Consider the following 21,481-nt stretch of genomic DNA (forward strand, 5'->3'; position numbering starts at 1 on the left):
CCGTGTTAGTCACCTGCGGCCTTCCGCTGCTTGGACAGAGCCCCTCTCTTGGGTGGCCTTTTTCTTTGGGGGGTTTGTGGCACCCTGGAAGTCAGGGCATGACAGCTGGTGAAAACACTGTGCTCAGAGGAGGTGCAGCTAGAATTTCTCCTTTGTGTGCCTTGCATTTGGAGCTCTCTAAATTCTTACTGTCCATCGCAAGGATATTCGTTCTGCCTGGGCATAAAAAGACAGCCTTTTCTGTTTACAGTATGAGAAAATACGTGAAAATTTGTGAGATGGAGTCTTAGCACTGTAGACATACAGAGGAGGATTTTGCTCTTCATATTTGGTAAACCTATTTGGAGTGCTTACCCTGTACCAGACACTGTTGTAAGGTCCTGAATAAGAGAAGAGAATTCTTTACTCACAGAGTAATAGGGCAGCCAGTGGGGTAAATAAATAAGTGTGGAATGCTATAAAGGGTAGTGTAGTGTTTCATTTTTCTGGGAATAAGCATGAGGATGATGGTTCAGCTTGGGTCAGATATATGATCCAAGTCTTTAAAAATGAGTATTGGTAAACAGGAATTACTACCTAACAGTTCAGATGTCTGCATCGCACATGGGAGTGCCTGGGTTCAGTTCCCAGTTCCAGCTTGATTCCAGCCTCCTGTCAGTGCACACCCTGGGAGGCAGTAGTAGCTCAAGTAATTGATCTGCTTCCACTCACGGTGGAGACTGGTGGAGTTTCCAGTTTCCAATGTCAGCCTGACCCAGTCCTGGCCATTGTGAGCATTTGTGGAGTGCACCATTGGATGGGAGCACACACACTCTCTCTCTGCCTTTTGAATAATGCTTTTTGTAAAATTAACAAGAAAATAAAATATGTAATTTGCTAGGAAAATAGAGATCCATAGGAGTGGAAGGGTAGAGGAAACAGATTACACAAATGTACAAAGGAATGATTGCATTCAATTTGTTCCGTATGAAGGGTATTCAGAATTTGTTTAGAGTGGTAGGAGGTAAAATGGAAATGTCATCATAAAATATCCTCTCAGCGATCTTGAGGAACATTAACTGTTTCTAGTGAGGAAGAGCTTCTAAAGGGTTTTAACCAGCAGGAGAATACCATGTAGCATGGTAAGTTCTGACCCACAGAAATGTGAGGGCTGTTCTAGGTTTCTCTGATAGCCAACAAAGCCAGCCCAAAATTGTAGTGGCTCAACTAATAACCATTTTTTTAAAAAATTTATTTTATTTATTTGAAAGACAGAGTTACAGAGAGAGATAGAGACAGACAGAGAGGTCTTCCATCTGCTGGTTCACTCCCCAGATGGCCGCAACAGCCGGAGCTGAGCCGATCCAAAGCCAGCAGCCAGGAGCTTCTTCCAGGTCTCCCACGTGGGTGCAGGGGCCCAAGGACTTGGACCATCTTCTGCTGCTTTCCCAGGCCATAGCAGAGAGCTGGAAGGGAAGAGGAGCAGCCAAGACTAGAACTGGGACCCATATGGGATGCCGGCGCTTCAGGCCAGGGCTTTAACTCACTGTGCCACAGCGCCGGCCCCAACTAATAACTGTGGTCACAGTTCATGTAAGGCACAATAGAGATGGCTTCCTCCTGCTCCATATTGCCTGAGACTTCACTGGGAATGGCCCAGATGGCTGGAGAGACCTGGGGTGGCTCCATTAGAGCTGTGGATGTGGGTCTGGAATATCCAAGATGGTTCCTTAACTCACTTGCCTAGGGTCAGGGCTGGGGGTTTCTAGGTTCCTCTTTCTCAGTCTCGCTGTATGTCCCCTCCTGTCCTCTGTAGCTTGCTTGAGCTTTTTCTTGGCATAACGGTTTCAAGTAATCAGACCCCCTACTTGACATCTGGCTTGTCTCAGATGAGCATTTCAAGAGACCAGGGTAGAAGCTGCAAGGCTTCCTGGGGCCCAGCTTCAAGAGTCACACAGCGCCATGTCCACCACCCTGTGCTGGTAACACAGGGCCAGGTTAGGTTCAGCATGGGGAATACTCCATGAGGGTGTGGGTTCCAGGAAATATCATTTTTTAGTCTGCATCTTTGGAGACTGTCCATCAGAGTGATGGGTAGAATGGATCAGCAGTGGGATGAGGGCTCAGGAGGAGGTTGCTGTCATACCACTGAGCAGTAGGATCTGTGGTGGGAAAGTAGAAGCAGCGATTGAGAGAAGACAGAATGAGAAATAGTAGATGGAATTGACAGGATGCCCACTGTTGTTCACTTCTTTATCTCCGGCACCTGGCAGGTAGAGAGATACAGTGATACTTGCAGAATAATTTAAAGAGGGAAGTTAATTACAATCTGTTTTATTTTTAGTGTCTTGCTCTTTGCCTATATTAAAGTTATCTGTATTCACTCCCAGTGACCCATTTGCATATTGTCAAACATTTTCTACAACCCTTTAAAGATTATCAGGGGATAGATTCATCAGTTTGAAGGGAAATTATATAGACAAACTCTATCTCATATTAATGTATTAACTTTGTCATAGGTAAATGTTGTAAGTAAATGCCCTTCTTGTTTAGCTTGTAAAAATTTGAAAATAAGGGAGAAGGAGTTTGGTGCAGCTGTTGACATACTACTTGAGATGCCTGCGTCCCATATTAGAATGTTCAGGTCCCAGCTCTGCCTCTGACTCCGTCTTCCTGCTAATATGCTCCCTGGGAAACAGCAGGCGATGAATCAAGAACTTGGATCCCTGCCACCCATGTAGAAGACCTGGATTGAGTTCTAGACTCGGCTTCAACATGGCCAGGGTTGCAGGCATTTGGGAAATGAACCAGCAGTTGGAGGATCTTCGTCTGTTTCTGTCTCATTCTTTCTGTCTTTCAAATATAAATAAATAATTTTTTAAATTTCAAACTATTTTAATATATTCTGCTGTTACCGAGTTCACCTGTTTTGCAGATGCTTGACTTGTGTTTGGTTCAGTATTTGTAAACTGAAAGAAAAAGCTGAAATGAGTTGTTTACAAGGGTACATGATTTTCATCTTAGAATATCACTTTTTATTTTGGTGCTTCATTCTAAAGGGACTTGAGGTTTAAATATAGGTAAGTAGAACTAAATTCATTTTGGAAAGATTATCAACAGTGAAACAGACCACATATCATCAAATTTCCATAGCTATGGTTTGGTCTAGTAAGGTTAGATAATGTACTAATTGCTTAGTAAATACCAAATGAGAAAAGTACTCGGTAAATACACAAAACTACTGAAAATACTTGTTAAAGTACTTACTAAATAGCCTCTGAAAAAAGTAAAGAAAGGAGAAGAGTGAAGAGTTTTGTAAGTACATCTCAAGTCAGGATTTTGCAAATGTTTGAACCATGGATTAAACTTGGACATCTTAGCAAGAGACCCCTCATCATGTTTTACCCAGATGTCCTGATACAAAACGCATTACTTCTTCCTTTCCCTGTGTTTTCTGCCCAGGTATTTGAAGCAGTAATAGCCTGGGTGAACCATGACAAGGATGTGAGGCAAGAATTTATGGCTCGGCTGATGGAACATGTACGGTTACCTCTGCTTCCTCGCGAGTACTTAGTTCAGGTAAGTGCATGTGCAAGACATCGGGATAGACATAGCTCCAGGTCCTGGGCCTGACAGCACCTAGTCCCCCTTCACATGATGACAAGAGCTGTAGACTATGGACCCATGGGGTGCAGGGCAGAGGACAGCAGAGCCACCTGCCGTCTTCGGTGGCTGCTTCTCTTGAGCCATTCTCTGTTCTTAGAAATGGGCTCCCACTTCTGTTTGATTGATGAGTACTAGAGTGTATTGAAGTGGCATTTGTGCTCAGTTAAGTCCGTGTAAATAAATGCACGTGAGACCATGCCTTCCGCTGTCAGTCTTGTTTGCCACCGCTACTTTTTTTTTTTTTTTTTTTTTTGCCTTTAGGTAGCTCCTCTTCTGATTGTCCTCTAGAAATGGAATTTGAAGATTTGACCCCAATACTATCTAATTCTACTTCATAATTTCACAGCGGTGTGCATTTGCTATCTATCTATGAACAAAAAGCCCCGTCCTCCATTTGAGATCAGACAGCCAGGACAGGGTTCTTTTGTAATGTGGATACATTATTTTAAAATATTTTGAATCTCTTCCAAATATTTTATTTGTCCTCTTGGGTTTGTAAAATGTATCATTAACCTACTATTAGTGCCTGTTGCACCCACAGCATTCATTATTTAAATTTTTTTCTTGCTTTTCTATTTGTCTTGGTATTTAAAGATCAAAAAAGGTAACTATAATATTATCTAAAGAGTTTATAATATTTTGTAGCTGACATTGAAGTTTATAATTTTTCAGTGCATCTGTTTTTATTACCTACATGAGGGTACTCCAAATGTGCAGGGAAAAATGGAATTAACAGGTGATGCAGGGCCAGGCATTTAGCCGAGGGGTTAAGAGGCCTGTATCCCACAATGAAACACCTGAGTCTGATAACCTGGCCCAGCTCGTGCGTCCGATGCCAGCTTCCTACTGGTGTGGACATGGCAGGCAGTGCTGATGGCTCAAGTGTTTGAGTTCCTGCCACCCATGTGGGAGACCTGGATTAGGTTTCCTGCTCCCTGCTTCAGCCTGGCCCATCCCAGGCTGTTGCAGACATTTGGGGAGTGTTTGTTTGTTTTTTAAGTTAAAAAAGGCTTTTGGCACAGTGGTTAAGTTGCACCCACATCCCCTATCAGAGTTCCTGATTTTGGGACTCGGCTCCTTTGCTTATGACGCAGCTTCCTGCCAGTGGGCACCCTCGGAAGTAGCAGGTGGTGGCTCAAGAACTTGGTTCCCCGCCACTCATGCAGGAGACCTGATTTAAGTCTCCAGCTCCCGGCTTTAGCCTGGATCAGTCCTGGCTGTTGCACTCATTCAAGGAATGAACCAGCAGATACCAGGTCTCTCTCGGCCTTTCAAATAAATGAAAATGAATAATAAAAATTGCCTTAGAAATTTTTAAAAAACACAGTGCACATGTTTCAGGCCCAGCATATTTGTATTTTTGTCTGTGGGCCAGGTACTTGAGTATTTTTTTTTCTTTTTTCATTAATCATATTTATAAACTTTGCTCTCTTAGTTCTTCGCTGAGCTAATGAGAACAGTTACTGCTTTTTTCCTCTTTACTTCTGTTTCACTGACAGCTTTTTCATGAAGCGGCCTCACAGGGTATGTCTGACTTTTTATTACAGAGAGTAGAAGAGGAAGCGTTGGTCAAGAATAGCAGTGCTTGCAAAGATTATCTCATTGAAGCTATGAAGTACCACTTGCTGCCCACAGAGCAGCGCTTATTAATGAAGAGCGTCCGGACCCGCCTGAGGACGCCCATGAACCTTCCCAAAGTAGGATCTGTTGTTCATACGTGTTACCTCATCTGAAAGGCCCACAGCGGCGCTGACTGATCATGTTTTTGCTCATCTGAATCTCCATGCTGTATCGTTTGAGTCTCCCTTGCAAGAGACACTGTGCATGGTGGTGTGTATAACCCAGCCGCTGTTGATTCCGTGTTAAGCCTGCGGATAGCTCGGTTCATTTAATCTTCATCAGCTGCATGATCTGGCTCTCCGGGAACAGAAGGCAGCTCATTTCTCTCTCTTGAGTTGAGCTACCTCTAGTAATAGTAGAGCCTACTAGTTATAGTAAAAGTTAGGCAGAAAAATTCCTATGTAAGCCATGTGTATGTGATAACTGAACCCAGTAGTTGTTCAGAACACATTGGAATCTCAGGTAACGTAGTAGCTTGTTCAGCTCTTCGCCTTCTTCTGTATTGTATACTATCTAATGGTTCCCACACACTGTGTGTAGTCATTTGAGCATAGATTTCTCACATTGTGTTCATATCTCCAGTGTTTGGTTTTCTGTGTGAAAGTTGTTTTTCTGTGTGAAAGTTCGTATTCTGCCTTTATCTTTTCATTTATGGCCATTTGTGTTTTACTCATTTGACTTTCCTTGTGCATTAACCCCTCACTCCTGTGTGTCTGCTTACAGTTCTTTCTGCTCTGTGTATGTCTCCGCAGGGCTAGAAGACCAGCACCTACGGCAGCGTTTGTGTGGGGGCCATCACATGATCCATGTTGTAGCACTTTGACTTACATATTTATGTTAACTCTTGTGAGTGTCTGGGGTAATGCCAGATTAAGAAATAAGAATCTGTGTATCATCTTTAGTTTGTTACTCTATCCTTTCCATTGCATTATGTCTTTTAAATTCTTTTACTTCAATGATTTTATTTGATGTTTTTTCAACTTTTATTTTTGGAGTCTACATTTGTTTCAAATTATATTGATACTGTTTTTCTGTTTTTTTGTTTTTTTGGTTTTTTTTTTCCTAGTGTTAATGATTCTCAGTTTAGAATTAGCTGCAGATTTGGCCAGTGTAGTGTTAGCTCAGTTTTCTAGATCATTAGTCAGTATTTAAATGTAGGACGGACCCCAGCGAACTCTGTGATGGCACCTTAGTAGAAACACCCACCCGCTGATCCAGTCCCTTGGTAGAAAGGCTCACTCCGTGTGATTACGTTTAGTATCTAAGCCAAAAGTGAGTGACTGGCATACAACACTCAGTGAGATTGAGGATCAAATCGGTATAAATTTGGCGTGTTTTTCTAAAACATTCTCTGTGTGTTACTCATCATTTTATTGGCCCCTAGAGGTTTCAGTGCTTTTCTCAAAATCATTCTAAATTTTTACTGAAAATTATCGCTTAACAAAGGTATTTACAAGGCATTCACTCCCTGCCCTGTTTTAAAAATTGGTATTTGCCTCTTTAAAATTTTCTGATCTCTCCTCAGTTCTCCAAGATTTTTCAAAATAATTGTAAGTGGCTCAGTAAGTACATTAGCTAGTTCCCTAAACACCTCAGTATGCATGCATCTGGGTCTGCTGCTTTTATAAATGTTTACATTTTCCAAATGCCCTTTTACCTGCTTCTGTAAGTAGCCATCTATATAAGTCTTCATTACTTCATATTTGTCCTTGTTATTTGGCGTCAGTTTTTGTTCTTACAAACAATCAGTTTATAAGTAGTGTTCAAGTCTTGGCTGTAGTAGATTTAAAGCCATCATTTCTTTCATACAGATCTTTCCAGTTTCCTTCTAAGTAGTTTATCGTTAATAGGTATTAAGCATTTCATTTTTATAAAGAAAAAAAAAATCCCTTCGTGTAGATTTTCTCTTTTGGCATCTTCAGCTATGCTATCTTTAGCTATGCCACAGAGACCTTTGGAGTGAAAACAGGTTCACTTCTGGTTTCTGGAATAAACATATCATCTTTGAACACCTTCTGAGGAGTTGTTGGTAAAATCCTGCCAAGTATTTTATTTTCTCGTCCGTGGCTTTGTGGTCATCTATTCCGTCTACAGTGTTTCTGGGCCTTTTTGGTTGTGGCTTGGAGTGTCCCTGCCAGTGTGTTAGACTTCTCAGCTCTAGCTTTTCTTTTGTGAAGGGGGAGGGGCTCTGCAGGGACTTTGTTCCGCTCTGTCAGGGCTGCTAGAAAAGCAGGCAGCAGGGGTGGGGGATGGCACTGAGCGTCTCTGCCCGCAGGACCCCTTCCCAACGTGTATTCGTCCATGCACGTTTCATAAAGGGGCTCTTTCAGCAGTACCATTTGTCAGTTCAGAGTGGTTATATTCAAGATTAAGTCAGTGGGTAAGAATGAAGCGAGGATTAATTTCTCATGCTTTTGTATTTCCTAGAAAAGATGTATTCAATGATAGTAATGAGTCAGATCAAACAAAATCTGATAGTGGTGCCGAGGGAATTACTATAAAGTTTTGATAATATTTTTTTTACCACTGCAGTGCCTTAGTACTTTTCTATTGGGCTCTCATTTTATGAACTTACAATCATTAACTTATGTGTCAGATTTTAGTTTTGCATTCTCAATAACTGGTAGTGGGGTTTTATTGATTATCGTAATAAAAGGTTTACATTTTGCTACTGTGTTTTACCAGCTCCCTGTCCACTTTGGGATTTGTGTCACAGATGCTGTCAAATTTGGGAGTATATAATAGTTTTCTAAATATTTACCTGGAAATCTCTTGGAATTTCCAGTTACAAAATGATGAAACCTGGCTTTTCAGGAGAAAAATTTTAATATTTAATCATGAAAATGAAAAGAACAAAGTTTAGTTAACCTACATTTCAGGATTGATCTTTTTTAAAAAAAATTTATGGGCCGGCGCCACGGCTCACTAGGCTAATCCTCCGCCTTGCGGCGCCGGCACACCGGGTTCTAGTCCCCGTCGGGGCGCCGGATTCTGTCCCGGTTGCCCCTCTTCCAGGCCAGCCCTCTGCTGTGGCCAGGGAGTGCAGTGGAGGATGGCCCAGGTGCTTGGGCCCTGCACCCTATGGGAGACCAGGAAAAGCACCTGGCTCCTGGCTCCTGCCATCGGATCAGTGCGGTGCGCCGGCCGCAGCGCGCCGGCCGCGGCAGCCATTGGAGGGTGAACCAACGGCAAAGGAAGACCTTTCTCTCTGTCTCTCTCTCTCTCTCACTGTCCACTCTGCCTGTCAAAAAAAAAAAAAAAAAAAAAGATTTATTTATTTGAGAGGCAGAGTTACAGAGAGAGAGAGGTCTTCCATCCACTGGTTCACTCTCCAAGTGGCTACAATGGCCAGAACTGAGCCAGTCTGAAACCAGGAGACAGGAGCTTCTTCTAGGATGTCTATGAGGGTGCAGGGCCCCAAGCTCTTGGACTGTCTTCCACTACTTTCCCAGGCCATCAGTAGGGAGCTGGATTGGAAGTGCAGCATCCAAACTCAAATCAGCCCCCAGGATTGATTCCTTGAAATGACTTAACTCCCTACCCCTTTCCCTTCTCAAACATGCTACCTTTAACTTTTCCCGACAAAAGATCTTTCCTGTTTTCTTCTTTCTTGATAGTATAATTAGTATGATGTTTCTCAGTTGGGATCAGGTGTCTTTTATAGGTAACTGGGGCATCAGAATTAAGACAATTCTTGGGGCCAGCACTGTGGCACAGTGGGTTAAAGCCCTGGCCTGCAGTGCTGGCATCCCGTATGGGCACAGTTCGAGTCCCAGCTCCTCTACTTCTGACCAGCTCCCTGCTAATGCACCTGGGAAAGCAGCGGAGGATGGCAAAAGTGCTTGGGCCCCTGCACCCACGTGGGAGACCCAGAAGAAGCTTCTGGCGCCTGGCTTCAGATAAGCTCAGCTCTAGCTGTTGCAGCCATGTGGGGAGTGAACCATTGGATGGAAGACCTTTCGCTCTCTTTGTCTCTACCTCGCTATGTGACTCTGTCTTTTAAATAAATAAAATAAATCTTAAGGGAAAAAAAGAAAGACAGCTCTTCTGCTGATAGGTTCACAGTGGTCCTCAGCACCATTTCTTGGTTTCTCACACCATCCCCGTCTTCTGGTCCTCTTCTTGTGTTTCTCCCTCGTGTCTTGTATCTCTGCTTCCGGGAATCCTGGAGCCCCACCCCGTTTACCTCTTTGGGCTGAATAAAGGACAAATAACACTCCTGTTCTCTGTCACAGCACGTTTTCCCTTTCGTCTTCATTTCGATGTGCCAGAGTGAACTATCGTACGGAAACGCATGAGGTGCAGTTTGAGAATCATGAAATGTATATACATCAGGATTTTTTCTCAAGGATTTTTTTTTTAAAGTATTCCTTTCTGAGATTTTTTTTAAATTGATCTTCATCAGATATGTCGTGCAGGACTGTGTGTGTTGTCCAACTATTAGGCAGGGTTTTGGAGTTCAGCACAGATCCCTGAACACACGGTTGATCTTCATGTGCATTCCAGTTCTGCAGTTTTACGTCTTTTTCCTCCAATCCCACCACCTTTTCTGTTTTTCCTTGTAGTGGTAGGAGGGTAAAATATTCTGGATTTTCTTTGTTAATTCTCCTTTGTATTTGAATAATTAACCTGAAAAAAAAATTGTGTGGTTGGTCTATGTTCAGTCTTGTTTTAAGACCTTTAAAATTCCTTCCACTCTTCAGTTACTCAATTGCTAAAATGGGCTTCTTTTGGGAAGCCTGGGCTTTGCGCTGATTCTGCAGGGGTGTTTTCCATACGTCTGCGCCTTTCGGTAGTTAAGCACAGGTGGGGCATTACTCAAGCAGGGTTGCAGACTCCCCTTTTTGTGTCTGAGTTACTCCATGTTCTGTTTTGATATTTTGTTTCTTTTTAGCATGTTTTCTTAACATCATCTCATCTTTTCCCCAAGATCCTTGTTTAGTTTTCCACATATGACATTGCTGTTTCCATTCTTCTGGTTTGATGGCTGTGTTTTCATTGTTGCCAGAACATGCTGGTTTGTACTTAGTAAAAGTCAGACACATTTATATCTGTCTCTCGAGGTTCTACCCCTTCCAGGAAGCTTTTGCTAAATTATAGCGACTTTCTATTTTCTAATCAGTAGTGGCAGTTAATACCTATGCTAATTACAATGGCCTTTTGATCATATATAATTGTACATTGTTCTTATTACTTCCTGGATCTTGTTTCTATAGTGAGATCCGTAAGCTCTTAGGAGGTAGAAAGATAGAGAGATGCCTCATAATTCTTATGTAGAACCCTGTTGGTGGCTCTGGCCGGAGAGAGATGGTGGGCACGTAGTATATAGTTGCTGGGTTGAGTTGAGGAAATGTGTAGGTCTTACTTATTCTCAGCAGTAGATGTTATGCATTCATTCACTGTGATTTCCGACATCTCCATGATGTGTCCCGTTGAGTGGTTTTGTTTGGGGCAGTAAGGGAGTTGTGTTTACTTGAGGTCTGGGAATCTGTGCTTTCTTGTTAATTTCAACTCACTGCACTGCTTCTCCTCTGATAGATTTTTTTTCCTTCTTCCAGCTTTCTGTAATACCTTAGTGTCTTTTTCACTTCACCCACCCAGTAACATATATCTCATTTCAGTCTGTTCTCCTAGGTTGTGGAGGCCCTAACCCCTGATCCTGTAAAACCAGGATCTTGTGAATGGCAAGCTCTGTGACAGCCTGCAGCCTTGCCATGCCGACTGCCTGCTGGTTCTGTTTTTGTTTTGGCTTAAATATTGCTTTTGCTTGAAGGATCAGAAACTTCTGTTTCAGTTTCTGAAAGTCTTATTTTTGACTAAGTGTGCTAGATAATAGCATTGTAGTTCTAGCCCGTGCCCCTTTGTTGATGTTGATTAAGTGTTGGTCAGGTGGTTGTTTTTCGCAGCTCAGCCCGGCATCTTCATCCCCTCATGCTCCCCACACCATGCCTCTGTAGGACTCTGTAAATCCCTGAATATGTGAGAGCTGTGTGCTCAAGTGCTTACGTTTCTGCTTTTGCAGCTGATGGTGGTGGTCGGGGGCCAAGCACCAAAGGCTATCCGAAGTGTGGAATGCTACGACTTTAAAGAGGAACGATGGCACCAAGTTGCAGAACTGCCTTCCAGGAGGTGCCGAGCAGGTGAGCACGATGCATGGCCATAGGATCCCTCCCGCTGGGACACTGGACACTTCCCCCAGGTCTGACTTCATTAGTTAGAATAATCTCTATTAGAAAATTAGTAGAAAACCTTTTTTTTTTTTTTAATTGTTTTATTTATTTGAAAGCCAGAGTTCAGAGAAAGAGAAGGAAAGATACAGAGAGATCTTCCATCTGCTGGTTCACTACCCAAATGCCTACAACAATCAGGGCTGGGCCAGGCTGAAGCCAGGAGCTCCATCTAGGTGTCCCACATGGGTACAGGGGCCCAAGCACTTTGACCATAATCCGCTGCTTTCCCAGGGACATTAGCAAGGAGATGAATTGGAAGTGGAACGGCCAGGACTTGAACTGGTGCCCAGATGTGATGCCAGTGCTGCGACAGTGGCCTACCCGGTACACCACAGCTCTGGCCCCTAGAAAAGCTTTGACTGCAATAGTGAGGTCGTGAGGCCCTCTCAGGACCTTGATGGGGATAGGTGCTCTGTCTTCACCTTCGAATACCTTTTTGATTTCTCCAGGGTAATCTGGAGAAGCCAGATTCTTCAAGTTGGGACTCTTAGCTCCAGGACATCCCTGACTCAGCAATAAGCCAGTTGCCTGCTTGCGGGCATCTGTGTGACACACAGTGGTTGAAACAGACCTCATTTATCCAAAACTACAATCCAGAGAGGCAGTTAAAACTCTGAGGATCCCTCCTGGGACTTGTCTTGAATCCGTAATTCCTGTCTGCCTTTGTGACATGAGTTCTAAATATAATGGCACTCTAGCAGTTCATCTTGGGGATTTCGGTGTCAGTGTAACAAGTCATTTCATTCTATAAGAGTTGTCCCGTATTTTATTTGGATTGGATTGTAGTACAGTTTAGCTAGCTGTTATCAGAGTATTAGAACTTACTCATTTCTCGTTTATGTGTCTATGAAAAGTGTACATTACTGTGTATACATGATTATGTATTTTGGTAGGAAAAGGCTCCAGAACTAGAATTACCGATTCAAAGAGCATCCTAAGAGGATGTGTCGGTTATTACTTCCACTAACAGTCAAATAGAAGGTGCCAGTGTCTCTACACTCCTGACAGTACTCAGTATTTAAGAATTTTGAGCTTTGTCAGTCTGGTGCTTGAGAAATATTTTAATTTGTACTACTTTAGTTATGGGGAAAGTTAAACATTTTTCTCTGAATTGCCATTTCATGTTTTTTTGTTTTTATTATATTTTATTGATTTGACAGGTGCATTATTGTTTCATGTGCTGTAAATATTTGCATTAATGTTTTATCTTTGGACTTCACCAGTGCTACTTTTGCCATGTAAAATTTTAACTTTTTTACGTCATCCTGTACATCAGAATTTTATACCTTTGGATTTAAGGATTTGTTTGTGGCATACAGAGGCTATAACTCTAAAATTATCTGTATTTGCATGTATGAGTGAGTGTGTACACAGACACATTTTCAAAAAGCTTCATGTTAAAATAATTTTATCTACAGAATGGCACTAATACTAATACCTCATGTAAGCCTCATACAGTTGTCTCCTAAGAAATCAGCCTTGGCACATTTTTAGTAAATAAAGACTTCATACAGATTCCGTCACCTTTTCTGTTAGCACCTGATTCTCTTCTAGGAGCCCACGTGCCAGTCAGGCGTCCCATCTTTTTTGTTGTTATTGTTAAGATTTTTTATTTATTTATTTGAGAGGTAGAGTTACAGACAGTGAGAGGGAGAGACAGAGAGAAAGGTCTTCCCTCCATTGGTTCACCCCCACAATGGCCGCTACGGCCGGCGCTTTGCCGATCTGAAACCAGGAGCCAGGTGCTTCTCCTGGTCTCCCATGGGGTGCAGGGCCCAAGCACTTGGGCCTTCCTCCACTGCACTCCCTGGCCACAGCAGAGAGCTGGCCTGGAAGAGGGGCAACCGGGACAGATTCTGGCGCCCATATGGGATTCCTGCGCCGAAGGCGGAGGATTAGCCTAGTGAGCCGCGGCACCGGCCCTTGTCACATCTTCTGATCTGTGACAGTTTCTAGTCTTTCCCTGTCTTTTGTGCCCTTGATGCTTTTGAAGATAATTTGGTCAGGTATTTTGAAGAATCACAATTTGGACTTGCCTGATGTTTTCTCATGATTAGATTGTGTGGTGATTTCTAAGTGTCGCTCCCCCTCTTTGTGGAGGAACGACACAGGACCCTGCACTGTTCTTTCGTCTGCTCGGCCCTCCCCGGGTTTGCTGCTGGTTCTTCCCGGGTTGGCTGCTGTCCCTTCTACCTCCGTGGAAGGGCGGTTCCCCCTGGCCACTTTCCCCACTTCCGCAGGGGAGCGACACACTGCCGGCCGGCTCTCTGGGGGGCTGCACAGGCGTTCCCCTTAGATGTTCCCCTTAGATGTTCCTGGTGCATGCCATCTCTCTCCTCCTTTATAGTCCTCCTCCGCCAATCCTAACTTGGCTGCCCACACGCCGAGTACGCTGCTCTCCTCCAATCAGGAGCAGGTCCTACAGTTTATTGGCTGAACTGGAGGCAGCTGTGTAGAAGCTGTTTTCTCCTCTCCCAGCGCCATATTGTGGGAGAGCAGATGCATAGAATAAGTCTTAATTCCAGTAACTTAGTCTAGTCCGAGTTGCTCCCCACACTAAGGATGTTAATTTTGATCACTTGGTTAAGATGGTATCTGCTGTGTTTCTCCCTTTAACAAAATTATATTTTTTAAAATATGAAATTTTTTCTAGTAGTCTTATAGGTTGGTTTTTTGTGTCTTTTTTTTTAAGATTCATTTATTTGTTTGAAAGAGTTACACAGAGAGAGAAGGAGAGAGAGAGAAAGGTGCTGGTTTACTCCCCAATTGGCCACAACGGCCAGAGCTGCGCCAGTCTGAAACCCGGAGCCAGGCCTCCCACACGGGTTCAGGGGCCCAAGGACTTGAGCCTTCTACTCCTTTCCCAGGCCATAGCGAAGAGCTGGATCAGAAGTGGAGCAGCTGGGACTTGACCTGATGCTCTTATAGGATGCAAGTGCCGCTTGACCTGCTGCACCACAGTGCTGGTCCCTTTTGTATTCTTATTGAAAACATCTGGGCTGTATTTTGGCATAAGTAAAATATGGATTGTGCTTTTTCAACAGCTTTTTATTGACTAATCTGCGTGTTAACATTCATTTGAAATGCTTCATTTATCATGCACTGAATTTCCACATTCACTTGGTTTTGTTCTGAATTTTCTGTTCTCTTCACTTGTCTATTCATGCAGGAAGACAAAGTGGCTTTATTTACTGTGTTTTAAAATAAGTTCGTGATAGGAATTGGAATGGGACTCACATTTTTCTTAAGTCCCTCAGTAGATTTCTTAACATTTCTTCACATTGTTCAGTAGGCTTCTTGGCAAATTATTCTTAGGTAATTTTCTCTGTTGTTCTTGTTGGAGATAAAATCTTTCAAGCTATTTACTGACTGGTTTCTTAATTCCTAGCTGATTCCTGGCACAGTTCCTTGTTTTATTGCACCATAAATCATTAGATGGGATTTATCCTGAAATGTACTGTTTGTTTATTATGTAATGATGAGTAAATGCTACCTGTATTATGCCCTTTGCCCTCTACTCCCTTCCAATTTGGGCTAAAACCTTGGCCAAACCATTTACCAAACTCTTATAATCAAACTTCTGGGTAACTTGGTTCCCTGCTTACTTTGAGGGGTTCAGTCCCCCTCTTCTCCCAGAGTTGAGGGTACTGAGGACAACACTGCATAGATTAATTTATTTTCCTCTTCCCTGACACATAAAATGAACTTTATAAGCATACTATGCAGGATTCTCCCCTTGTCTAGTGTTTGCTTTCCGTAGTTTCAGTTACCTGTGGTCAGCTGTGGCTTGAAAATATTGAATATAAGATATTAAATTCCAGAAGTAAATAATTGATATGTTTTAAGTGCGTGCTGTTGTCAGTAGTGTGATACAGGCATGTGCATCCTGCCCCACTCTGCCCCATTGAGTCATCCCCTTTGTTCAGCTTGCTCCTGCTGTATATGCTACCTCTCCAATGGCCACTTAGTGGCCATCTTGGCTACCTGGTTGATTATTGTGGGATGATAGCACCTGAGTTTAGATATGCTCATTTTACTAAATAATGGCCCCAAAATGGAAGAAAATGATGTTGGTAGTTTGATATGCCAAAGAAAAACTGTAAAATGCTTTCTTTGGATCAAAAGGTAAAAATTATTGATTAGGAAAGGAAAACAATTTGTACTGAGGTTGCTAAGATCTATAGCAAGAAGGAATCCTCTACCTATGAAACTGTGAAGAAGAAAAAAGAATTAGTTTTTTTTTATAATTTTCCATTTTATTATTATTAATCTCTTATGCCTAATTTATAAATTAAACTTTATCATGGGTATGCATATATAGAGAAAACATGGTATTAGGGTACTTTGAAAAGTTTGTGGGAAATTGAATTAAAAGATGAATTTATTTTGGTACAAAAAATTTTGAAATCCAAGCAAAGGCTCTTCAGAAAGTTGATGAAAAATGAGTATGATGGGCCGGTGCTGCAGCTCAATAGGCTAATCCTCCGCCTGCGGCGCCAGCACACCGGATTCTAGTCCCGGTCGGGGTGCCAGTTCTGTCCCAGTTGCTCCTCTTCCAGTCCAGCTCTCTGCTGTGGCCCGGGAGTGCAGTGGAGGATGGCCCAAGTGCTTGGGCCCTGCACCCCATGGGAGACCAGGAGAAGCACCTGGCTCCTGGCTTAGGATCAGCGTGGTGCGCTGGCCGCAGCGGCCATTTGGGGGGTGAACCAACGGAAGGAAGACCTTTCTCTCTGTCTCTCTCTCTGTCCACTCTGCCTGTCAAAAAAAAAAAAGAAAAAATGAGTATGATGGAGAACTACATGCAGATTTCAAAAATGTTCTGCACTGAAATGTACTTACCTTTTAATTCCGTTTTCCATGAACTTTGAAGCTCCTTGGTATATATACCGTTTGATGCTACCTGTGATTTAAGGTTCCCACCAAGGATCTTGGAATATAATCCCTGGGGATACTTGGGGAGTACTGTACTATCTCTGAGAGTTGATATATTTGTTGGTAGAGAAAGGAGGATGAGAATTGGAGTGGCTCAGATTCCCACAGTGCCTACTGCCTGGTATCACTTAAGATATTTAGTCAGGAATCGCAGATACACTGTCTGTTCTGTCACTGTCCACGGTCTCCAGGCCTCTCAGGAGCTCTGCCGTATTCCCTGCCAGCCGGCGGCCAAAACAGCCTACTTTGTTTGAACTTAAAAGGGTCTTGCTGCCATCTGGTGGACCACTCCCATGTGATTCAGGGGGACAAAGCACTGGAGGGTAGGACAATAGAGGGTAGTGATGCCTTCCTTGCCCGATCACATTGGATCAGACATTGCACTGATCACTTACAGCTGGTGATTGCGGTACTCCTTCCTGGGATTCAGAAAACTGAACCACTTTGCTCACAGACTGGCCCAGAGAAACATTCTACTTTAAGAACAATGAAAATTTGAACAACTTGAAGCAGTGGTATTGCAGACTGTGTAAGATGTGTTTAACCTCAAATGCAGTATGCGGCTGTTACTTTGGGATTCAGGAACCGGAGGTTATCCTGGTAGGGTAAAGTGGACCAAGGCAGGCCTCGGAGAATGTGAAACTTTAGCTGGGCATGAATGTTAAAGCAAAGTGGAGTAGATGATAAGCACTCCTCAAATTAGGACGGCAGCGTGAAAAAACAGCTGAAATCCCGAGTCTAGCAGTCTCCTTTCTCTATCTGGGGGTCCCCTGATATCTCTTCAGCCTAGGAATCAGAGTATTCTCACTGGAAAGTGAGAATTTCGGGTTTTTGGGTTATGTGACTATACTGGCTGCTGCTACACTGTGGAAGCTGACATACGTGTGTGAATGGGTGGGGCTGTAATCCACTAAAACTTGACTCATATTTATGGGTGCTGAAATTTGAATTACATACAGCTTTTTATGTGTTGTGAGGTAGCCTTCTTCTGGTTGTTTTCGATCACTTAAAAATGTAAAAAAGCATTCTTAACTCATAGATTCTATAAAACAGTCAAGGAGCCGCTGTCAGTCAACTGCAGGCCTCTGAACACACCAATATGGTATGCTAGGAGAATGTTACACAATAAAGGATAAACATTTAGTTTCATTTTAATGGCGAGCCATGAGGTATGTGTATAGGTTCAAGTAGTTGGAAAACATTGGCCATTTTTTAAGCCTGTCATTAAATATTAGAAAAAGCCAGGCATCAAAAGAGTACCTTTGACCATGACAGAATTTTTTAATACTGTTAGAAAGACAGTTTATTGATTCTTGCAAATGAATAGCATTGTTTTAAGAACTAACAGCCAGGGTGCCCCTGAGTAACGGGTCTGACAGCAGCTGTACGCTTGACTGGAAAGCACTCTTTAGATATTGAAGTTGGATTGCTTACCCATCTAAATGCCTCGTTTCATTTGCAGGGATGGTCTACATGGCTGGGCTTGTTTTTGCTGTTGGTGGCTTTAATGGCTCGTTAAGAGTCCGCACCGTAGATTCCTATGACCCCGTGAAGGACCAGTGGACCAGTGTGGCTAACATGCGAGACCGGAGAAGCACTCTGGGAGCGGCTGTGTTGAATGGCCTGTTGTATGCCGTGGGAGGCTTTGATGGGAGCACAGGTGATTTCCTTCTCATCTTTACCCCACTGCTATTAGATTAACACAGTAACTTCATCCATGGAAAAAAATTGTGACAAAGTTAGGATATATCGAATGTTTCAACAAGTGGTAGTATTATATTTAGAAGTAAGTTTTAAAATTGCCCCAAGAATTCCTTTAAATGATATGAGTGCTGACTATATATGTTAATATAAGTTAAGATTTATTTTTTATTTGTTTGAAAGGCAGAGTTAGAGAGAAAGAGGGAGAGACACATGAAAGAGAGGTCTTCCATCTGCTGGTTCACCCCCCAAATGGCCTAAATGGTGGGGCTGGGCCAGACCAAAGCCTGGAGCCAGCAGCCAGGAGTTTCTTCTGATCTCCCACATGGGTGCAGGTGCCCAAGGACTTGGGCCATCATCCTCTGCTTTTCCCAGGCACATTAGCAGGGAGCTGGATCAGAAAAGGAGCAGCCAAGAGTGGAACTAGTATCCCTATGGGATGGTGGTGCTGCAGGCAGCAGCTCAACCCACGATGCCATTATGCCACAGTGCCGGCCCCTGTTTTCTTTCTTAAGCGTCACTATCAATCATCTTTCCAAGTTTTAAGAACTTTGAAATGTCAATAGCTTGGGTAGGACCCTCTGGAGAGGAAGCTGTACCTGTTCATCATGTGGTTGATGTATTTACATTGTACCATTTTCTTTTATTTTTATCCTGTTGTATCATACGTGAAGTGTTTTCCTCTAATAGTGTATATGTAGAAGAACAGTTATATTTTTCTTAAAGGAGGAAATGAAGATCCTGGTTTTTTATCACAGGTTTGTCCTCCGTGGAAGCGTATAACATAAAGTCTAATGAGTGGTTCCACGTGGCTCCAATGAACACGAGGAGAAGCAGTGTGGGTGTTGGTGTTGTTGGAGGTAGGTGCTGGCAGCTCTTTAAGGGAACATTTCTAGGTATTTGTGCTCCTTGAGAGTTACACCCCCAGTGGCCTCGTTTTATAAATGAGCAAGCAAATCCTCATTTAAAAAAGAAAACTAGTAATAACTGAAATTTTAAGTACCTTTATAAAAGTAACTCATCTATATAAATTAAGTCCTTTTGCTTCCTCTATTTCCCTCCCTCCCCTTCCCACCTCCTTTGCTCTTTCTCTGTGACTTATGCAACACTGTCAGCTGATGTGTTTCTTCACAAAAAGATTTATTTATTTGTTTGAAAGACAGAAGGACAGGGAGAGAAGGAGAAGGAGGGAGAGAGAGAGAGATTGATTCCATCTGCTGGTTCACGCCCCAAATGGCTGCAGTGGCTGCTGCAGGCTGTACTAATGCCAGGAGCCAGGAATACCACCTGGGTCTCCACAGGGATGGCAGGGCCCAAGCACCTGAGCTGTCATCTTCCTCTTTCTCAGGCACATTAGCAGGAAGCTGGATCAGAAGCAGAGCAGCTGGGACTTGAATGAGCACTGTGATGTGAGAAGCCAGCATTGCAGGCGATGGCTTAACCCACTGCAACACATTGCTGGCCCCTGTCAGCTGATCTTAATACAGCTGTTTGAGGAACAAATCAGCTGATGTGTGTGAAACTTCATACCTGGAGAAGGACTGTTAATATGTAAGGGATGGATTGCCACTATTATTTATATCCTACTTTGTTCTCTCACAAAATTTAAGAAAGACTGTAAATATTATTCTTCAGTGTGACATTGTTTCTAATATACTGTCTTCAGAAAATTTGTGGGTTTCCATACCATCCTTAATGGGTATAATTCTTGGCACCAAGATTTTTTAAAAAATTGTTTTGGGGTAGATGTTTGACTCAGAGGTTAGGATGCTGCGTGGGATGCCCACATCCCACATCGTGTCGTGTGGTTTTAAGTTCTGGCGTTGCTCCTGATTCCAGCCTCCTGCTCTTGCACACGCTGGGAGGCAGCAGGTGAGGGCTCAAGTATGTGGGTCCTCGCCACCCATATGGGAGATCTGGATTAAGTTCCTGGCCCAGTCCTGGCTATTGTGGACATCTGGGATGTGAACCAGTGGGTAGGAAGTTTGTCTCTGTCTCTCTGCTTTTCACATAAATAAATTAATTAATTAAAAATTTAAAAACACTTTTGTTGAGATACAATTTATGTACCATGCAGTTCACCCACTTAATGGATACAGATCCATATGCATCTGGCACCACAAATCAGTTTAGATTATTTTTCATTTCTCCCAAAAAGCAACCCTACTTCCTTCACCTGCCTCCTTCCCAGCCTCAGACCGCCAATAGCCTTTCCGTCACTATGTTGATTTGCCTGTACCGGAGAAGCCACACGGTGTGCGGTCGTCTGTGAGAGGCTGCTCTCACACAGCATAGTGCTTCCAGGGTTCATCATGCTGTGGCATTGATTAGTACCTCTTGTCTTTTTATTGCCAGATAATGTTTCATTGTTTTACAGTATTAACTTGATTTAACTTTTTTTCAATTAACTAACATAACTTCAGTATTCTAGAATGTTATTCACATAGTAAACACTGTTATCTAAGCATATAACAAGATTACTTTTCTTCCAGATTATTGATGGAAATGTAAAATTAGCATCAGGATATATACACTGCAGATCCTCACAATAAGGCTTAATCATTCTACAAATCACCATTAGTCAGATTTTTTTTCAACTTTTATTTAATAAATATAAGTTTCCAAAGTACAACTTTTGGATTATAGTGGCTTTTTCCCCCTATAACCTCCCTCCCACCCACAACCATGCCATCTCCCACTCCCTCTCCCATCCTATTCTTAAGATTCATTTTCAATTATCTATTTACAGAGAAGATCAACTTAGTATATACTAAATAAAGATTTCAACAGTTTGTACCCACACAGAAACACAAAGTATAAAATACTATTTGAGTACTAGTTATACCGTTAATTCTCATAGTACAACACATTAAGGACAGAGATCCTATATGGGGAGTAAGTGCACAGTGACTCCTGTTGTTGATTTAACAATTGACACTCTTATTCACGATGTCAGTAATCACCTGAGGGTCTTGTCATGAACTGCCAATGCTATGGAAGCCTCTTGAGTTTGCCAGCTCCATTTTTATTTAGACAAGGCCATAGTCAGCGTGGAAGTTCTCTCCTCCCTTCAGAGAAAGGTACCTCCTTCTTTGATGGCCCGTTCTTTCCACTGGGATCTCACTCGGAGAGATTTTATTTTATTTTATTTTATTTATTTATTTATTTATTGCCACAGTGCCTTGGCTTTCCATGCCTAAAATACTCTCATGGGCTCTTCAGCCAGATCTGAATGCCTTAAAGGCTGATTCTGAGGCCAGAGTGTTGTTTAGGACATTTGCCATTCTATGAGTCTGATGTGTATCCCACTTCCCATGTTGGATCATTCTCTGCTTTTTAATTCTATCAGTTAG

The 21,481-nt window shown here is 42.7% G+C and overlaps 1 protein-coding gene across 2 annotated transcripts in view; it reads left to right on the plus strand.

The window, feature by feature from the left end:
- Positions 1 to 21,481, plus strand: part of KLHL2 (kelch like family member 2) — a 123,232-nt gene that overhangs the window by 91,637 nt on the left and 10,114 nt on the right. For both annotated transcript variants that reach the window (XM_070047275.2, XM_008273508.5), the window contains 5 exons: positions 3,442 to 3,558; positions 5,193 to 5,342; positions 11,288 to 11,405; positions 17,890 to 18,087; positions 18,887 to 18,988. In XM_070047275.2, the coding sequence (XP_069903376.2) occupies positions 3,442 to 3,558; positions 5,193 to 5,342; positions 11,288 to 11,405; positions 17,890 to 18,087; positions 18,887 to 18,988 (685 nt within the window). The remainder of the gene's footprint in view (positions 1 to 3,441; positions 3,559 to 5,192; positions 5,343 to 11,287; positions 11,406 to 17,889; positions 18,088 to 18,886; positions 18,989 to 21,481) is intronic.

This window comes from Oryctolagus cuniculus, chromosome 8 (assembly GCF_051225735.1).
Source record: "Oryctolagus cuniculus isolate XC-2025 breed Fujian yellow rabbit chromosome 8, ASM5122573v1, whole genome shotgun sequence".
Lineage (NCBI taxonomy): Eukaryota > Metazoa > Chordata > Mammalia > Lagomorpha > Leporidae > Oryctolagus > Oryctolagus cuniculus.